We start from the raw sequence: 15,818 nt of genomic DNA, 5'->3' as shown, positions 1-15,818 counted from the left end.
ACTTTCCAAGCAATGGTCCCAAGAAAAAGCTGGAGTAGCCATTCTAATATAGAATAAAGTAGATTTTCAACCAAAAGTCATCAAAAAAGACAAGGAAGAACACTTTTTACACATCAAAGGAAAAATCTATTAAGATGAATTCTCAATCCTGAACATCTATGCTTTAAATACAAGGGCACCCACATTCATAAAAGAAACTCTTCTAAAACTCAGAGCATATATTACACCACACACAATAATATTGGGAGACTTCAACACCCCACTTTCATCAATGGATGAGAAAGATCATGGAAGCAGAAACTGAACAGAGACATAGTGAAACTAACTGAAGTTATGAACCAAATGAATTTAACAGACATCTATAGAACATTTTATCCTAAAACAAAAGAATATACCTTCTTCTCAGCACTTCTCATGATACCTTCTCCAAAACTGACCATATAGTCTGTCACAAATAGGCCTCAACAGATACAAGAAGATCAAAATAATCGCATGTATCCTATCAGGTCACCACGGACTAAGGCTGGTTTTTTAATAACAACAAAAACAACAAAAAGTCCACATACACATGGAAGCTGAACAATGCTCTACTCAATGATAATTTGGTCAAGGAAAAAATAGAGAATGAAATCAAAGACTTTTTAAAATTTAAGAAAAATGAAGATACAACATACCTAAAATTATGGGATATAATTAAAACAGTGATAAGAGGAAAACTCATAGCTCTGAGAGCCATCAAAAAAGAAACTGGAGAGAGGAGAGAGTATATACTAACAGCTTGACAGCATACCTAAAAACTCTAGAACAAAATGAAGCAGATACACCCAAGAGGAGTAGATGGCAAGAAATAATCAAACTCAGAGCTGAAGTCAACCAAATTGAAACAAAAAGAACTATACAAAGAATGAACAAAACCAGGAGCTGGTTCTTTGAGAAAATCAACAAGACAGATAAACCCTTAGCCAGACTAACTAGAGGGGGCCGAGAGAGTATCCAAATTAACAAAATCAGAAATGAAAGGGGAGACATAACAACAGAAACTGAGGAAATTCAACAAATGATCAGATCCCACTACAAAAGCCTATACTCAACAAAACTGGAAAATCTGTAGGAAAAAGACAATTTTCTAGACACATACCAGGTACCAAAGTTAAATCAGGATCAGATAGGCCATTTAAACGGCCTCATAACACCTAAAGAAATAGAAGCAGACATCAAAAGCCTCCCAACCAAAAAAATTAATAATAATAATAATCCCAGGACTAGGTGTTGTTAGTGCAGAATTCTATCAGACCTCCATAAAAGACCTAATACCAATACTCTCCAAACTATTCCACAAAATAGAAACCGAAGGACCACTACCAAACTCATTCTTTGAAGCAACAATTACACTCATACCTAAACCACACAAAGATCGTAAAAGAAGGAAGGCCAGAATGTGGATGCCTCAGTCCTTCTTAGAAGGGAGAACAAAACACTCAGAGGAGGAAATGAAAGGACAAATAGAGGAGCAGGGATTGAAGAAAAGATCATCCAGGAGCTGCCTCATCTGGGGACCCACCCCATATGTAGCCACTAAACCTATGCACTATTGCTGATGCCAAGAACTACATACTGGCAGGAGCCAGATATGGATGCCTCCTCAGGGGCTCTGCCAGAGCCATACTGATACAGATGAGAATGCTTACAGCTAACCATCGGACTGAGTATGGGGACCCAGCAAAGGACCTAGAGAAAGGACTGAAGAGGCTGAAAGGTTTTGCAACCTCAGGGGAAGAACAACATTATCAACCAACCAAACTCTCCACAGTTCCCAGGGACTAAAACACCAACCAATTAGTATGCATGGAGAGACCCATGGCTCCAGTTGCATATGTAGCAGAGGATAACATTGTCTGACATCAATGGGAGAAGAGACCTTTGGTCCAGTGAAGGTTAGTTTTTCCAGTGTAGGGGAATGCCAAGGTGCTGAGGTGGGAGAGGGTGGTTGAGAGAGAAGCACCTTCATGGAGGCAATGGGAGGGGGTGCGGGTATGGTAGTTTGGGAAAGAGCATAACATTTGAAACGTAAATACAGAGAATATCCAATTAAAAAGGAAAAAAGAGAGAGAGAACATTTTGTCCTCATGGTCATTATGTTTTAATGTTGCCAGCTAGGAACCTGTGTTTGGGTGATTATATGTCTAGGCGCTAATTCCTGAACTTGCCTTTGTTGGGTGAGTGTTTTGTTCCTTGGTTTCTGATTTCTTTCTGGATTTTCAGATAGTGTGATGGCTGTTTGTTGCCTGTTTTTCTGGCTTGCTCAGGTGGTGTGTTCAGAGTAAATGCCTGCTGATATTAGATTCTGGGTTACTGAGAAGTTGGGAGAGGAAAGGTTGGAGGAGGAGAAAATCTGTGTGATCCCTCAGGGATGGGATCAGAGAGGAAAGAGAGAACACAAGTTTCCTGCTACAGAGTTGGTGATAAGACTGAGGAATTGATCTCAGGAACAGTAGAAGAGGTACAAGAATGCCTGGCCTTCAGCAGACCCTTTGCCCTGAGAGCAACAGCAGGGCATCCCTGCTGAGGTTGGCATCTGGGAAGAAGTAACAAGTGGGCAGAGGGAAATTAGAAGGGAAGGTGCCTGGTCTCCACAGGAGATGGGAGGGGCAGGGCAGGCTGTCAAGTGAGTTCTGCTAGAGCTGGGAACTAGACTGGGGGACTGGGCCTGGGGAAACAGAATCTCATGGGAGCTGTAAGAAGACGGGTGGAACTTGGGGTCAGAGAGGAAGGATAGCATGTTACAGCCTTAGCACACAGAGCATTAGCCACCACACCCACACCCAAGTATTCCACATTTCTACATTTCCATGTGGCTAGAATGTTGAGAGAGGAAGCCTGCGCTAAAGGAGTCAGATTTATAACGTTCTGGCTGTAGCAAGGGGTATCAGCTCCTCCTTGCAAAAACCTGGGACGAAAAGCTTTCTGTTTTAGGAAGTCTGGTCAGAAACATTTGCTTAATAAACATTTTATTAGTAATGTGAATAAATGCAGGAAAAGAAATTTGTAAGGATTTATTTTATTATATATGTCTGAGTGTTTTGCTCACACCACATATCTGTGATTGGTGCCTGAGGAGGTCACAAGAGGGCACTGACTCCCCTGGAACTGGAGTTATGGACAGTCATGAACTACCAAGTGGGTGGTGGAAATTGAACATAAGTCCTCTGTAAAAACATGTACTCATAACTACTGAATCATCCAGCCCCCAGGGGAGAAAAAATTTAAAATTTGTAGGGGAACAGGTTTAACTATTTTACCTCTGATGCTTCAAATGTATGGTTTCAGAATTTGAAAAGCACACACATTATGAAGACAATTATTTAGGGACTTTATTGAGAGCCTCTTCGCTATTGTTAAGCTGGGCTGCATGTACTATCTTTCCTTCTATTAAAATCCACACGTGAAGATTTTTATTGGTCAGGTCACAAGAAAAGATATAAACAGGGCAGCTTTCCTTTTGGTGTTTCTAACGATTTACACCAAACCAAAGTGAATCATTCTGAGAGAACCAACATCTCCAATGTCCTGCAAGTAAAAAGATAAAAAACAATTAAAATCATCTTCAAGCAGAGTGACACGCCAGTCTAACATTCATGTCTTTATTATTCTTAAGTATTTCAAAACAGTGAAAGGACATAAAAATGCACCATGCTTATGTAAACAGAGCTGCATGTCTCCCTTCCTCAGTGGTTACATTTCTGATAGCTATTTCATAAAGTCGATCCAGGACTAATGCAGGAGGCATTGAAAGGCAGAGCAGGAGAGGAGGCTGTGAAGCAGCTGCAGATGCAACTTCGGACATCAGTGTGACTCCACCTCAGTGTGGCTCGAGGCTCCTAGAACATGCACTTCTTTTATTTTTGGTGTCTGTGTGTGGAGTGTGTGTGTGTGCATGTGGAGGTCTGAGGTTGACAGCTGGTGCTCTGCACTATCACTGAGGCAGGGTCTCTCACTGGTCTCAGGCTTCCCACTTCTGAGAACTGTAGCTATCCAGCTTGCCTCTCACTGCGTCCCCACAGCTGAGATTACTAGTGACCAGCATGCCTGCCCAGATTTTATGTGCATTCTGAGGATCTGAACTCAAGCCCCCTAGCTTGCTTTTGTCTTTCCTCTTTCTTTTTTATTTCCTTCCTTCCACCCTTAATATCCTGCACTCTACACCCCTGATCCTGACCCTCTAGCTGTATTCTTTTTTCCCCTCCAGTGATGTCAGAGTTTTCTTAAAAAATATTTTTTCCCTAAAATTCTTGCTTTAAAATCTACCTGGTTCTTAAAAACTTAACTTTAGGGTGGTGGTTCTCAGCCTTCCAAGTGCTAAGACCCTTAAGCTATGGTGACCTCAACCATATAATTATTTTCATTGCTACTTCATAACTGTAATTTTGCTACATTATACATTGTAATGTAATATATGTTATGTAGGATATATGATACGTGACCACTGTGAAAGGGTCATCCAACCCTCAAAGGGTCACAACCCACAAGCTGAGAACCATTGCCTTTGGACATTGACTGGCATTCTTTTTATCTTAGGCAGATGTATTAAGATTAGTATAATAAAGTATTTTATATGTGATATTTTAACATTATTCAAAGTAAAGGATATTCATTAAATACAATTTAGAAAATGTAAATATATAGTTGAAACATTTCACTATTTTTTATTTGTATTTTAATAAATGAGATTATTTTTTAAAACATAAACACATAGACATCTATGTCATGTTGGGGATTGCACCTAGAGCCTTGTGCACTCTAGGGAAACACTAACATTAAGCTGTATCCTTACCTGGCATTTGGATAAATAGTCTCTGATTTTAATGTCTGAGTTTTATTCCATTACATATTATAGCTTAACCATTCCTTTTACATTAATTTTCTATGGTTTATGATTAAGCATGGACTCTTTTCCTGTGTTATACTAGCTCCAGAAACACTTCCTGTTGAAGGAGGACCACTGGACTGTGTCTGGTGAGGCTTTAGTCACTGATAAGCACTGGAGACTGGCTACTTCTGCTCTGTTTCTCTGTTACAGGAGTTGCAGGCATAGCAAGGCTGACCTCAGCTTCACTGTGTGCTGACACCATGCTAATCCCTGACCGAATTAAAGTGCATGTTAAGTTTTGTAGTAATTTACAGCAACAAAAGGGCATTCTGACTTTCTCAGCTGATTTCTACCTATGATTTCTGCATATGTCACACACTATGGTTGCCACCCAGTGCTGGCCGGGACCAGGACACTTTCTCTTTTTGTACCCAGACTTTGCCAAGTAGATTCAACAGCATATTAGGAGCTGCTTTGCTACAGCTGGATCTGATCTACCATCACTTAATGCTGTTGTCTTCTTTGTGTCATTTTATGATTTCCTCCATGTCACTAATGACGTCTCATCCCGCTTCTGATTTAACAAGCATTAATGTCCAAAGAGGAATAAAGTTGGAGCCTTTGGACACAAAACCATGTTTTGTTTAATATGTAACTGTGCTACATCTGGGATATTATTATCTAGTCAGAGTTACATATTGTCTTCCTTGTACCAACATTAGTTATTTGGGAAAGATTTTGTAATTTCTGTTCTTAACAGCAAGACAGTATACAAACTAGTCAAAGAACCTTACAAAAGTTTACAGCCTGTGTAGCAGTAGACCTGCTGTAGCCCATGCTGGCCTGAAACTCATTCACTGTGTAGCCATTGCTTGTCTGAACCATCTGCCTCCCTCCTCTGTCTCTAACTCTCAAGTGCCAGGATTACAGTGCACACTACCAACCTGGCATAAGCCAGAGTTATAGCAGGTAATATACTTTCAGAGCTAAGAGATTAATTTGAGGGAGTTAGCTCCCTCCTTTAACTATGTAGATCAAAGGGATTGAAATCAGGCTTCTTAGAAAGTATTTTAACCCCTAAGCCATCTTACCAGCCAAGCTACAAGCTATTAAAGAGCCACTTTAGTTTGAGACCTTCCCAGGTTACCTTTAAACTCATGGCAATCCTCCTGCCTCATTATTCTGAATCTGGAGCCAGCATATTCATACCTAATGATGCAGTCAATCTATTCTCCAACACTGAAAGGCTTGCAAGTAAAAAAGAAAAAAAAAGCTAGATACCCAAAGTCTCCCCTCAAAAGACTTTTTGCACTTTGAAATGTTTTCTTTAAAAAAGAGCATACGTTACTGTATGAAATTCATGGTTTTATGATAATTACATTCTTTAGGAACATAAGGACCTTCAATTAAGAATTGACTTTTGGTATGTGTGGGGTATACCATCAGAGTAACACAGCTGTCACCCCCATAGTCTACAAAGTCTAAATATTTTCTATCAGGCCCTTCATAGAAAATGTTTGCTGATACTTGCTTTAAATACTGATAAAGGGAATAATCAATCTTTTTCCTGTTTTTTTATAAGCTTCCTGTCATAGAAACCAACTTGTTGAGGAACTTGTTGAGAAGGAAAACCACTCAAAATTCCTACTTTTTGAATCAGTACAATTACAGAAATGAATGGACCTCACTGAAGGATATGCATACATGAAAATCAAGTTCATCATATCTACCACCTTTTAAAAATTTTTATTTATTTATATTTTAAATGTTGTCCCCCTTCCTGGTCTCCCCTTTGCAACCCTTCCACACCATCGCTCCTGCTCTTTGCCTCTAAAAGGGTGCTCCTAACCCACACCCCCCACTTGCCTCACACCTCTAGCATCCCCCTTCACTGAGGCATCAAGTCTCCCCTCCCAGTGATGCCGGATAAGGCAGTCCTCTGCTACACTTGTATCGTGAGCTATGAACCCACTCATGTATACTCTTGTTGGTGGTTTAGTCCTGGGAGTACTGGGGACAGGGTCTGGTTAGTTGATACTGTTCTTTCTATGGGGTTGCAATCCCCTTCAGCTCCTTCAGTCCTCCCCATAACCCTTTCATTGGAATCCCAGGACCAGTTCAATGGTTCTATTTCATTGATCAACCTGTCTATCTCTGTACCAACACTACGCAGTTTTTATCACTATTAGTAGTACAGTTTGAGTGATGGTGATCCCCTAGAAGTTCTTTTATTGTTGAGAATTGTTTCTGCTATCCTGGGTTGTTTTTTTGTTATTCCAGATGAAGGTGAGCATTGCTCTTTCTATCTCAGGGAAGAACTGAGCTGGAATTTTGATGAGGACTGCATTGAATCTGTAGGTTGCTTTTGGTAAGATGGCCATTTTTACTATGTTAATCCTACTTATCCATGAGCATGGAAAATCTTTCTTTCCATCTGAGGTCTTCTTCAATTTCTTTCTTCAGAGACTTGAAGTTCTTGTCACACTTGCTTGGTTAGAGTTACATCAAGACATTTTTTTATCTGTGATTATTGTGAAGGGTGTTATTTCCCTAATTTCTCCTTCAGCCTGTTTATTCCTTGTATAGAGGAAGGCTACTGATTTGTTTGAGTTAATTTTATATCCAGTCACTTGGCTGAAGATGTTTATGAGGTATAGATGTTCACTGGTAGAATTTTTGGGGTGACTTATGAGTACTATCATATCATCTGTAAATAGTGATGCCTTGGCTTCTTATCCAGTTTGTATCCCTTTGATGTCCTATTGTTGTCTTAATTGCTCTGGCTAGAACTTCAAGTAACATATTGAATAGATACAGTGAGACTGGGCATTCTTGTTTTGTCTCTGATTTTAGTGAGATTGCTTCAAGTTTCTCTCCACTTAATTTAATGTTGGCTGTTGGTTTGCAGTAAATTGCTTTTATTATGTTTAGGTATGAGCCTTGAATTTCTGATCACTCTTAATACTTCTAACATGAAAGGGTACCGTATTTTATTGAAAGCTTTTTCAGCATCTAATGAGATGATTATGTGGTTTTTTTTTTCTTTGAGTTCATTTATATAGTGGACTGCATTAATGGATGAATTTCCATAAATTAAACCATCACTTCATCCCTGGGATGAAGCCTACTTGATCATGGTGAATGATGGTTTTGATGTGTTCTTGGATTCGGTTTTTGAGAATTTTATTGAGGATTTTTGCATTGGTATCTGTGGGACTTTGGTCTGGGCTTGGTGCTGGAAGCCCCACACAGAGATCTCTTGTTAGAGATGGGAGTGGCTTCGGCCGAGAAGGTTCAGGTGGAGAGAAGAAGCCCAAGTCAGGGAAGGGGGACCCAATTCCACCTTGGTCCGGCCTGTCTCTGTCACTGGAGGCGCTGAGCTGGGTTGAACTGTGCCAGTGGGAGGCTCCAGTGTGGGGTGCAAGAAGTTTAAGGAGAAAAAAAAAATCTCTTCCCAACGGCAGTGTTAACAGCTCTTATGACAGAAGCTCTCAGATGGTGGAATGATTCTTGCACACCTCTACTCTTGAGTAATCCCCTCCATATATATATATACACAATTTTTGACAACAGGTGCTTCCTATTGGCTTGGCCTGAGGGCTTGAGAAAACCTTGTTTTGGGGGGTTTGGTTCTGCTTGGCGCTTAGAACCAGGGCACTCTTCACTGCCCGCCAATTGCTCCACAGATATTCATAAGCAAAATTGGTCTGAAGTTCTTTTACTTTGTTGGTTCTTTGTATGGTTTAGGTATCAGCATATCTGTGGCTTCATAGAATGAATTAGGTAGTATTCCTTCTGTTTTCTATTTTGTGGAACAGTTTAAGAAGTATTGGTACTAGTTCTTTGAAGGTCTGATAGAATTCTGGCACTGGACTTTTTTTGGGTGGGGGGGGTGGAAGACTTTTTATGATTGCTTCTATTTCCTTAGGGGTTATTGGACTGCTTAGATAGTTTACCTGATCTTGATTTAACTTTGGTACCTGGTATCTTTCTAGAAAATGATCCATTTCATCTCTATTTCCCAGTTTTGTCAAGTAGGATCTGATGATTTTTTAAATTTCCTCAGTTCCTGTTGTCATTTCATTTCTGATTTTGTTAATTTGGATACTGACTCTGTCCTCTCTAGTTAGTTTGGCTAAGGGTTTATCATCTTGTTGATTTTCTCAAAGAACTAGCCTCTAATCTTGTTGATTCTTTGCATATTTCTCTTTGTTTCTGCTTGGTTGATTTCAGCCCTCGGTTTATTTCTTGCTGTCTACTCCTCTTGGGTGTATGTGCTTTTCTTTGATCTTGAGCTTTCAGATGTGCTGTGAAGTTGCTAGTGTTGGATCTCTTCACTTTTTTAATGAAGGTACTCAGTGCTATAAATTTTCTTCTTAGCACTGATTTCATTGTGTCCCATAATTTTTGTATGCTGTGCCTTAGTTTTCATTAAATTCTAGAATGTGAAGGCATTTCTTTGTTTCTTCCATGACAACATTATCATTGAGTAGAGAGTTATTCACTTTCAATGAGTATGTGGACTGTCTGATGTTTTTGTTATTGAAGACGAGCCTTAGCCCTTGGTGATCTGATAGGACGCATGGGATTACGTCAATCTTCCTATATCTGTTCGGGCTTGTTTTGTTTCCAATTTTATAGTCTGGGAGAAAGTATCATGAGGTACCGATTGTTCTATGGTAAAATGTTCTGTGGATATCTGTTAAATCCATTTGGTTCATAACGTCTGTTAGTTTCACTGTGCCCCTGTTCAGTTTCTGTTTTCATTATCTGTCCATTGTGAGAGTGGGGTGTTGAAGTCTCCCACTCTTATTGTGTGAAGTTCAATGTGTGTTTTGAGCTTTAGTAAAGTTTCTTTTACAAATGTGGGAAACCTTGCATTTGGGGCAATATATTCAGAATTGAGACTTCATCTTGGTTTTTTTTTTTTTTTTTCTGTTTCATGAATCTGAAGTGTTCTTCCCCATCTTTTTTGATAACTTTTGGTTGAAAGTCTATCTTATTGGATATTAGAATGGCAATTCGAGCTTGTCTAGGGATGATTTGGTTGGGAAACTTTTTTCCAGCCTTTTAGTCTGAGGTAGTGTCTGTCTCTGTCACTAAAGTATGTTTCCTGTATGCAGCAAAATGCTGGGTCCCGTTTACCTATCCAGTCTGTTAGCCTTTGACTTTTTATTAACGAATTGAGTCCATTGATACCGAGAGATTATTGGTTCCTGTTATATTTGTTGTTAGAAGTGGAATTATGTTTGTGTGGTTCTCTTCTTTTGGGTTAGTTGTGAGATGGTTAATTTCTTGGTTTTCTTTGCATGTAATTTCCCTCTTTATATTAGAGTTTTCCTTCTATTATCCCTTATAGGGTTGAATTAGTGGGAAAATGTTGTTTAAATTATTTTTTCATTGAATATCTTGATTTCTCCACCTATGGCGATTCAGTGTTTTGCTGGGCATAGTAGCCTGAGCTAGCATTTGAATTCTCTTAGTGTTTATATGACATCTGTCCAAGATCGTCTGGCTTTTAGAGTCTCTGTTGATTAGTCTAATTCTGATAGGTCTGCCTTCATGTTACTTGGCTATTTTTTCTTACCACTTTAAATATTCTTTCTTTTTTTTCTGTGTCTTTAGTGTTTTTATTATTATATGACAGGAGGATTTTCTTTTCTGGTCCAATCTATTTGGTGTTCTGTAGGCTTCTTGTATGTTTATAGCCATTTCTTTCTTTAGGTTAGGGAAGTTTTCTTCTGTGATTTTTTTTGAAGATGTTTTCTGGCTCTTTGAATTGGGAATCTTTACCCGCTTCTATTCCTATTATTCTTAGGTTTGATCTTTTTATTGTATCCTGGATTTTCTGAATGTTTTGGGTTAGGAGTTTTTGTACATTGTATTTTCTTTGACTATTGTGTTAATCTCTTCCATGGTATCTTATACACCTGAGATTCTTTATTTTAGCTCTTATATTCTGTTGGTGATGTTTGCATCTGTAACTCTTGATTTCTTTCTTAGGTTTTCCATCTCCAGAGTTGCCTCCATTTGTGAGTTCTTTATTATTTTTATTTTACTTTTAGATCATGGAAATTTTTGTTCAATTCCTTTACCTGTTTGTATTTTCCTGTATTACTTTAAGGCATTTATGTGTGTACTGGCTGGTTTTGTGTGTCAACTTGACATAAGCTGGAGTTATCACAGAGAAAGGAGCCTCAGTTGAGGAAATGCCTCCATGAGATCCAGCTGTAAGGCAACTAGTGATCAAGGGGAGAAGGCCCAGCCCATTGTGGGTGGTGCCATCCCTGGGCTTGGTAGACCTGGGTTTTATAAGAAACTAATCTGAGCAAGCCAAGGGAAGCAAGCCAGTAAGTAACATCCCTCCATGGCCTCTGCATCAGCTCCTGCTTCTTGACCTGCTTGAGTTCCAGTCCTGACTTCCTTTGGTGATGAACAGCAATGTGGAAGTGTAAGCTGAATAAACCCTTCCCTCCCCAGCTTGCTTCTTGGTCATGATGTTTTGTGCAGGAATAGAAATCCTGACTAAGACAATGTGTTTCCTCTTTAAGCCTTCTACCTTTCTCCAGTATTTCTTTAAGAGAGTTATTTATGTCCTCCTTAAGGTCCTCTATCATCTTCATTCATGAGATGGGATTTTGGCTCAGAATCTTGCTTTTCTGGTATGTTAGTGTATCCAGGGCTTGCTACGGTGGAAGAACTGGGTTCTGATGGTGCCAAATAGAATTGGTTTCTGTTGCTTATGTTCTTGTGCTTGTCATTTCATTATCTCTGGTGTTAACTGGCCTTGCTGTCTCTGATTGGAGCCTGTCCTTCCTGTGAGCCTGGTTTTGGTTGACCTCCTGGAAGTCAAGCTTTCTCTGGATGTGTGTATGTTTGGGAGTGCTTGAGCACCTGATCTGCTTCTGTGTGAAGTTGTGGATCAGAAGATTGATGTTTCTCTGCCTGGCAGGGCAGATAGTTTCTTTGTCTGCTGGGCCCTATAAAGGTCCTAGTTAAGCCAGGTATTGGGGTGGGCAGACAGCTTACCCACAAGTCTGGTTGTGATGGACCTCCTGGGAGTTAAACTGTCTCTGGGTGTGGGAGGGGGTCTGGAGCACTGGCTTTGCCCCCAGCAGAGTTTTGGGCTAGAATGAACATGTTTCTCCAGCGGGGAAGATAGGTCCCACCTTGGCTGGGTCCCATTGGGGTCCCAGTTAGGCCAGGTAAATATTTGGGAGGGGCGTAGATTCTCACCTTCGAGCATAGTTGTCTTTGACCTTCTGGGAGTCAAGGTTTCTCTGGGTCTTTGTGTCTGTATGTGTGTGTTGGGGGGTGCTGGAGCACCTGATTTGCCCCTGGACACAGTTGTGGACCAAAAGGATAATGTGTCTCTGGAAGGGTGGATAAGTCCTGTGTTCCCTGGGTTCTGTGAGGCTAGTTATTGGGGGGGTGGGGTAGGGGAATGGAGCTCACTTGTGGGCCTAGTTGTGATGGAACTCTTGAGAGTCAAACTGTCCCTGGTTGTAGGAGGGGATCTAGAGAGCATGCTCTGCCCTGGGCAATTGTGGGCCAGAAGGGAGATCTCTATCTGCCATTTTTCTGCTCTTCATACTTTTACTAATATCTAGAAATCCTTCTGTTTTTCAGTTCATTTTAAAATTTATTTTTATTACCCACTGAAGGATGGTTTTTCTCAAAATGGTAAAAATGCCAATGTTGAGAAACCTCAGTCTTGAGCTACATGTTATTGAGGTCTTAGTCCCTTCCAAAGTGAGCAACTATGGGAATCTGTTAATCTCAGTTATATCAGGTGGAAGCACTGTCACCTACAGAGTGCATGTAAGAGCTACATCTTCATCAAAAACACTTAAGGCTGGTGTCAGCCCCAGCAAGTACCTGGAAGATGTCATAATTCCTACAATTTCATTTTTTTTGTTGAATACATCCAATTGAAGTTGGAAAAGAGGTGATAAAAATGTGGAAAAGTCATTATTCCTATGGTTGATGTGGTTTGTCCCCTAACAGCTGGTTTACTGAAAGCATTAGTAGGTTGTAGGAACTTTAAGAGGTGAGGCTAGTGACAGCAATAAGCCACTGGAGGAACTGTTCTCCACGGGAGCTTGTACTGGACTAGACTGCCCTGTTGTAAAGCAGCAAGCCTAACTCAGATCAATGATGTCTGCAGCTTCTCTACACACTCCTGCCTCTGAGATGCCATGATCCATGAAGCTCTTGCCGGCTACTGAACTGATGGGACTGCCCATCATGTGCTTGCAGCCTCCATACTGTAGCCAAAAATGATTTCTTTATGAAGTGCATAGCCTTAAATGTTTCATTACAGTGAAAGAAAATATTCATGTTTATGAAAGTGCTATTATAATAGCCAAGTCAGGCAATTAGCCTAGGAGTTCATTCACAGAAAAATAATGAGAGTGTGATATATATATACACAACGGAATTTTAGTAAGCCATAAAAAGAGTAAATTATGTAATTAGTAGGGAAATGTATAGAACAGGAGATCATCAACAAATAAACATGTGCTCTCTCTAATAGAACCTAGATCACATACGAATATATCTATTTGTAAACACAAAATGCATACAAATAGTACACACATGCACACACACACACACACACACACACACACACACACACACGAACTCCACTTAGATGGCTCCTGAGTAAAGGCATGTGCTGCCAAGTCTGGGGATCTGAGTTTGAGCCCTGGAATCTGCACAATGTAATAAGAGAACTGTCTCACAATTGTTCTCTGAACCCCAACATGTTCATTTTGCCACATTGTCCACACCCATACACACAAAAAAGAGATAAATGTAAAGTTTCATTTCTAAAAGACATTGCAAAGCAATATTTCAAATAACACACAGACAATCAGTTTCTATAAGTTTTAACAAACTGAATGCTGCAGATTATTCATGCATATCCATTGGAATATAGGCTGTTTTCCTCTTAAGTAAAACCAGATTTAAAAATAATGTCAATATAGGTATGACTATAAAGAAGTTGGTTGAGCCATGTAGAGCCTAGCCCGTGTAATCACAGCATTTAGGAAGATGAGGTAGGAGGATTGGCCTTAGTTTGAGACCAGTCTGGGCTGGCTCTAAAGTGAGCTCTAATGAGCCTGGGCTACAGAGTGAATGTTAGAAAAGAAGAAGGAGGAAGAAGAAGAGGAGGGAGAGGAGGAGGAGGAGGAGCAGGAGGAGGAGGAGAAGGAGAAGGAGAAGGAGAAGGAGAAGGAGAAGGAGAAGGAGAAGGAGAAGGAGAAGGAGAAGGAGAAGGAGAAGAAGAAGAAGAAGAAGAAGAAGAAGAAGAAGAAGAAGAAGAAGAAGAAGAAGAAGAAGAAGAAGAAGAAGAAGAAGAAGAAGAAAGACAAGAAGGAGGAGAAGAAAAAACAAAGAAAAGAAAGTAGATTGAAATAATGATGCTGATAATTGCTATTTATTAATAGTCACAATTAACAAATTTCTACTTCACTCATTCAGAAATAACTTCATGACAATCCTATGGAACATGTGGATTTATATATATTTTACAAAGTAATTCAGCCTTAAAGAGATTAAAATGATTTGTCCAAAGTAATGCCATTAATTGTACAGCCAGCACTCATAATGACATCCTATATGAGTTAGTTTACATGATTGTTTATATTCATACACGATTACTCATCTACTATGAGGGTTTTTCATACATGACTTGTTTTAATTGATGAACTTAGCTAGGATATCAGAGACAGAATAAAGAGAGGGGCTTAGGACCACCTGCCGGAAATGATGATTTATATGTATTTCTTATAAAATTATATAAAGTAAATGGCATTAGATAAATTGCCTATGCTAAATCTTTTTAAGTCTTCTGAGCAGCTTCAAGCATCCACTAGTCAGAGACTGTAATGCAGATACTCAGATATACACTGATACAAACAGATACAGAATGGCGCTGTATTACTTGGCTCCCAGCTTATTAATTTTCAACTGTGGATGGCTTTAGAAGGAGTTTTACTAAAAATAAAAAGCCAACGAGCTATGGTCTGGTTAATGTAGGCCAAGACAGCATTTGTGGGGTTAAGTAAGCACTTTACCTGTCTCCTTTGGTCTTCTCTCAGTTCTCCTAAAATGAGATCACAACATGAAAAATGAGATCACAACATAAATACTAATATTCTAATAATGTAACAAATAATAATATATAATAATTCATCCAATAAACAACCGCAAATAAATTAAAATGTTGAAAATGTTAGAGGAAAATAGAAATCAGATTTTAACCATGATAAGAGGATCAATTATGAGGGAATACTTAGCTCTCTGGACCCAGGATACTCTCGATATCTGCACTCAAGTAAGTAGAGGATGACCATATTGTTTCTGTCTAGAAAAATGGTTTTTTGAGAGCTGGCCTCACTGCGTAGCCCTGACTACCCTTGAGCTCACAGAGATCTGCCTGCCTCTGCCTCTCTGGAGCTTAGAAGCTTGTTTCCTTACAGTGATATCTTCACAGCATGGCAGATACAGTTCACCTACCTACACGCCACAGCTCTAACTGGGCAGTGAAAGTCCATGATCAGAGACTCATTGTAGACACACTGCTGTTCCTGTGGCTTCCATCTTATACTATCCTCTTGACCTGTGGTCTACACAGACTCCTTTCCTCTCTTATAAGGAACCACACACCTTACTATGGCAGTGTAGAGCAAGTGGACTAAGACACAGAGTAAGCTGGTCATGGGCAGTGGTGAGAGGACGCAGCAGTTGCCTGCATGTGCTCTTCCTCCCCCGTACTATTTACGTCTTTGACTCTGTGTGTGGAAATGCTTCTTCATTTCCAGGTCTGTCCAGCTGGCCATGCTTGTTGCCCGTGATTGCTGTCACTTTGCCACACTCTTTTCTGGAACCACTTTTAGGGAGTCTCTTACATGGTTGCCTTTGTTACATATTTTCTATGTACATG

At 39.9% G+C, this 15,818-nt stretch overlaps 1 protein-coding gene across 1 annotated transcript in view; it reads right to left on the bottom strand.

Moving 5' to 3' along the window:
• Positions 1–3,089: 3,089 nt before the first annotated feature.
• The window catches only part of WDPCP (WD repeat containing planar cell polarity effector), a 332,845-nt gene continuing 320,116 nt past the window's right edge, over positions 3,090–15,818 (bottom strand). The window contains exons 17-18 of the mRNA XM_080936498.1: positions 14,950–14,978; positions 3,090–3,567 (exon numbers count right to left, since the gene is read on the bottom strand). Of these exons, the coding sequence (XP_080792624.1) occupies positions 3,517–3,567; positions 14,950–14,978 (80 nt within the window). The 3' untranslated portion in view covers positions 3,090–3,516. The remainder of the gene's footprint in view (positions 3,568–14,949; positions 14,979–15,818) is intronic.

This window comes from Micromys minutus (genome assembly GCF_963924665.1).
Source record: "Micromys minutus genome assembly, chromosome: 1".
NCBI lineage: Eukaryota > Metazoa > Chordata > Mammalia > Rodentia > Muridae > Micromys > Micromys minutus.
Note: the sequence above shows the minus strand (reverse complement) of the source record. Positions and strands in the feature narration are given on the sequence as shown.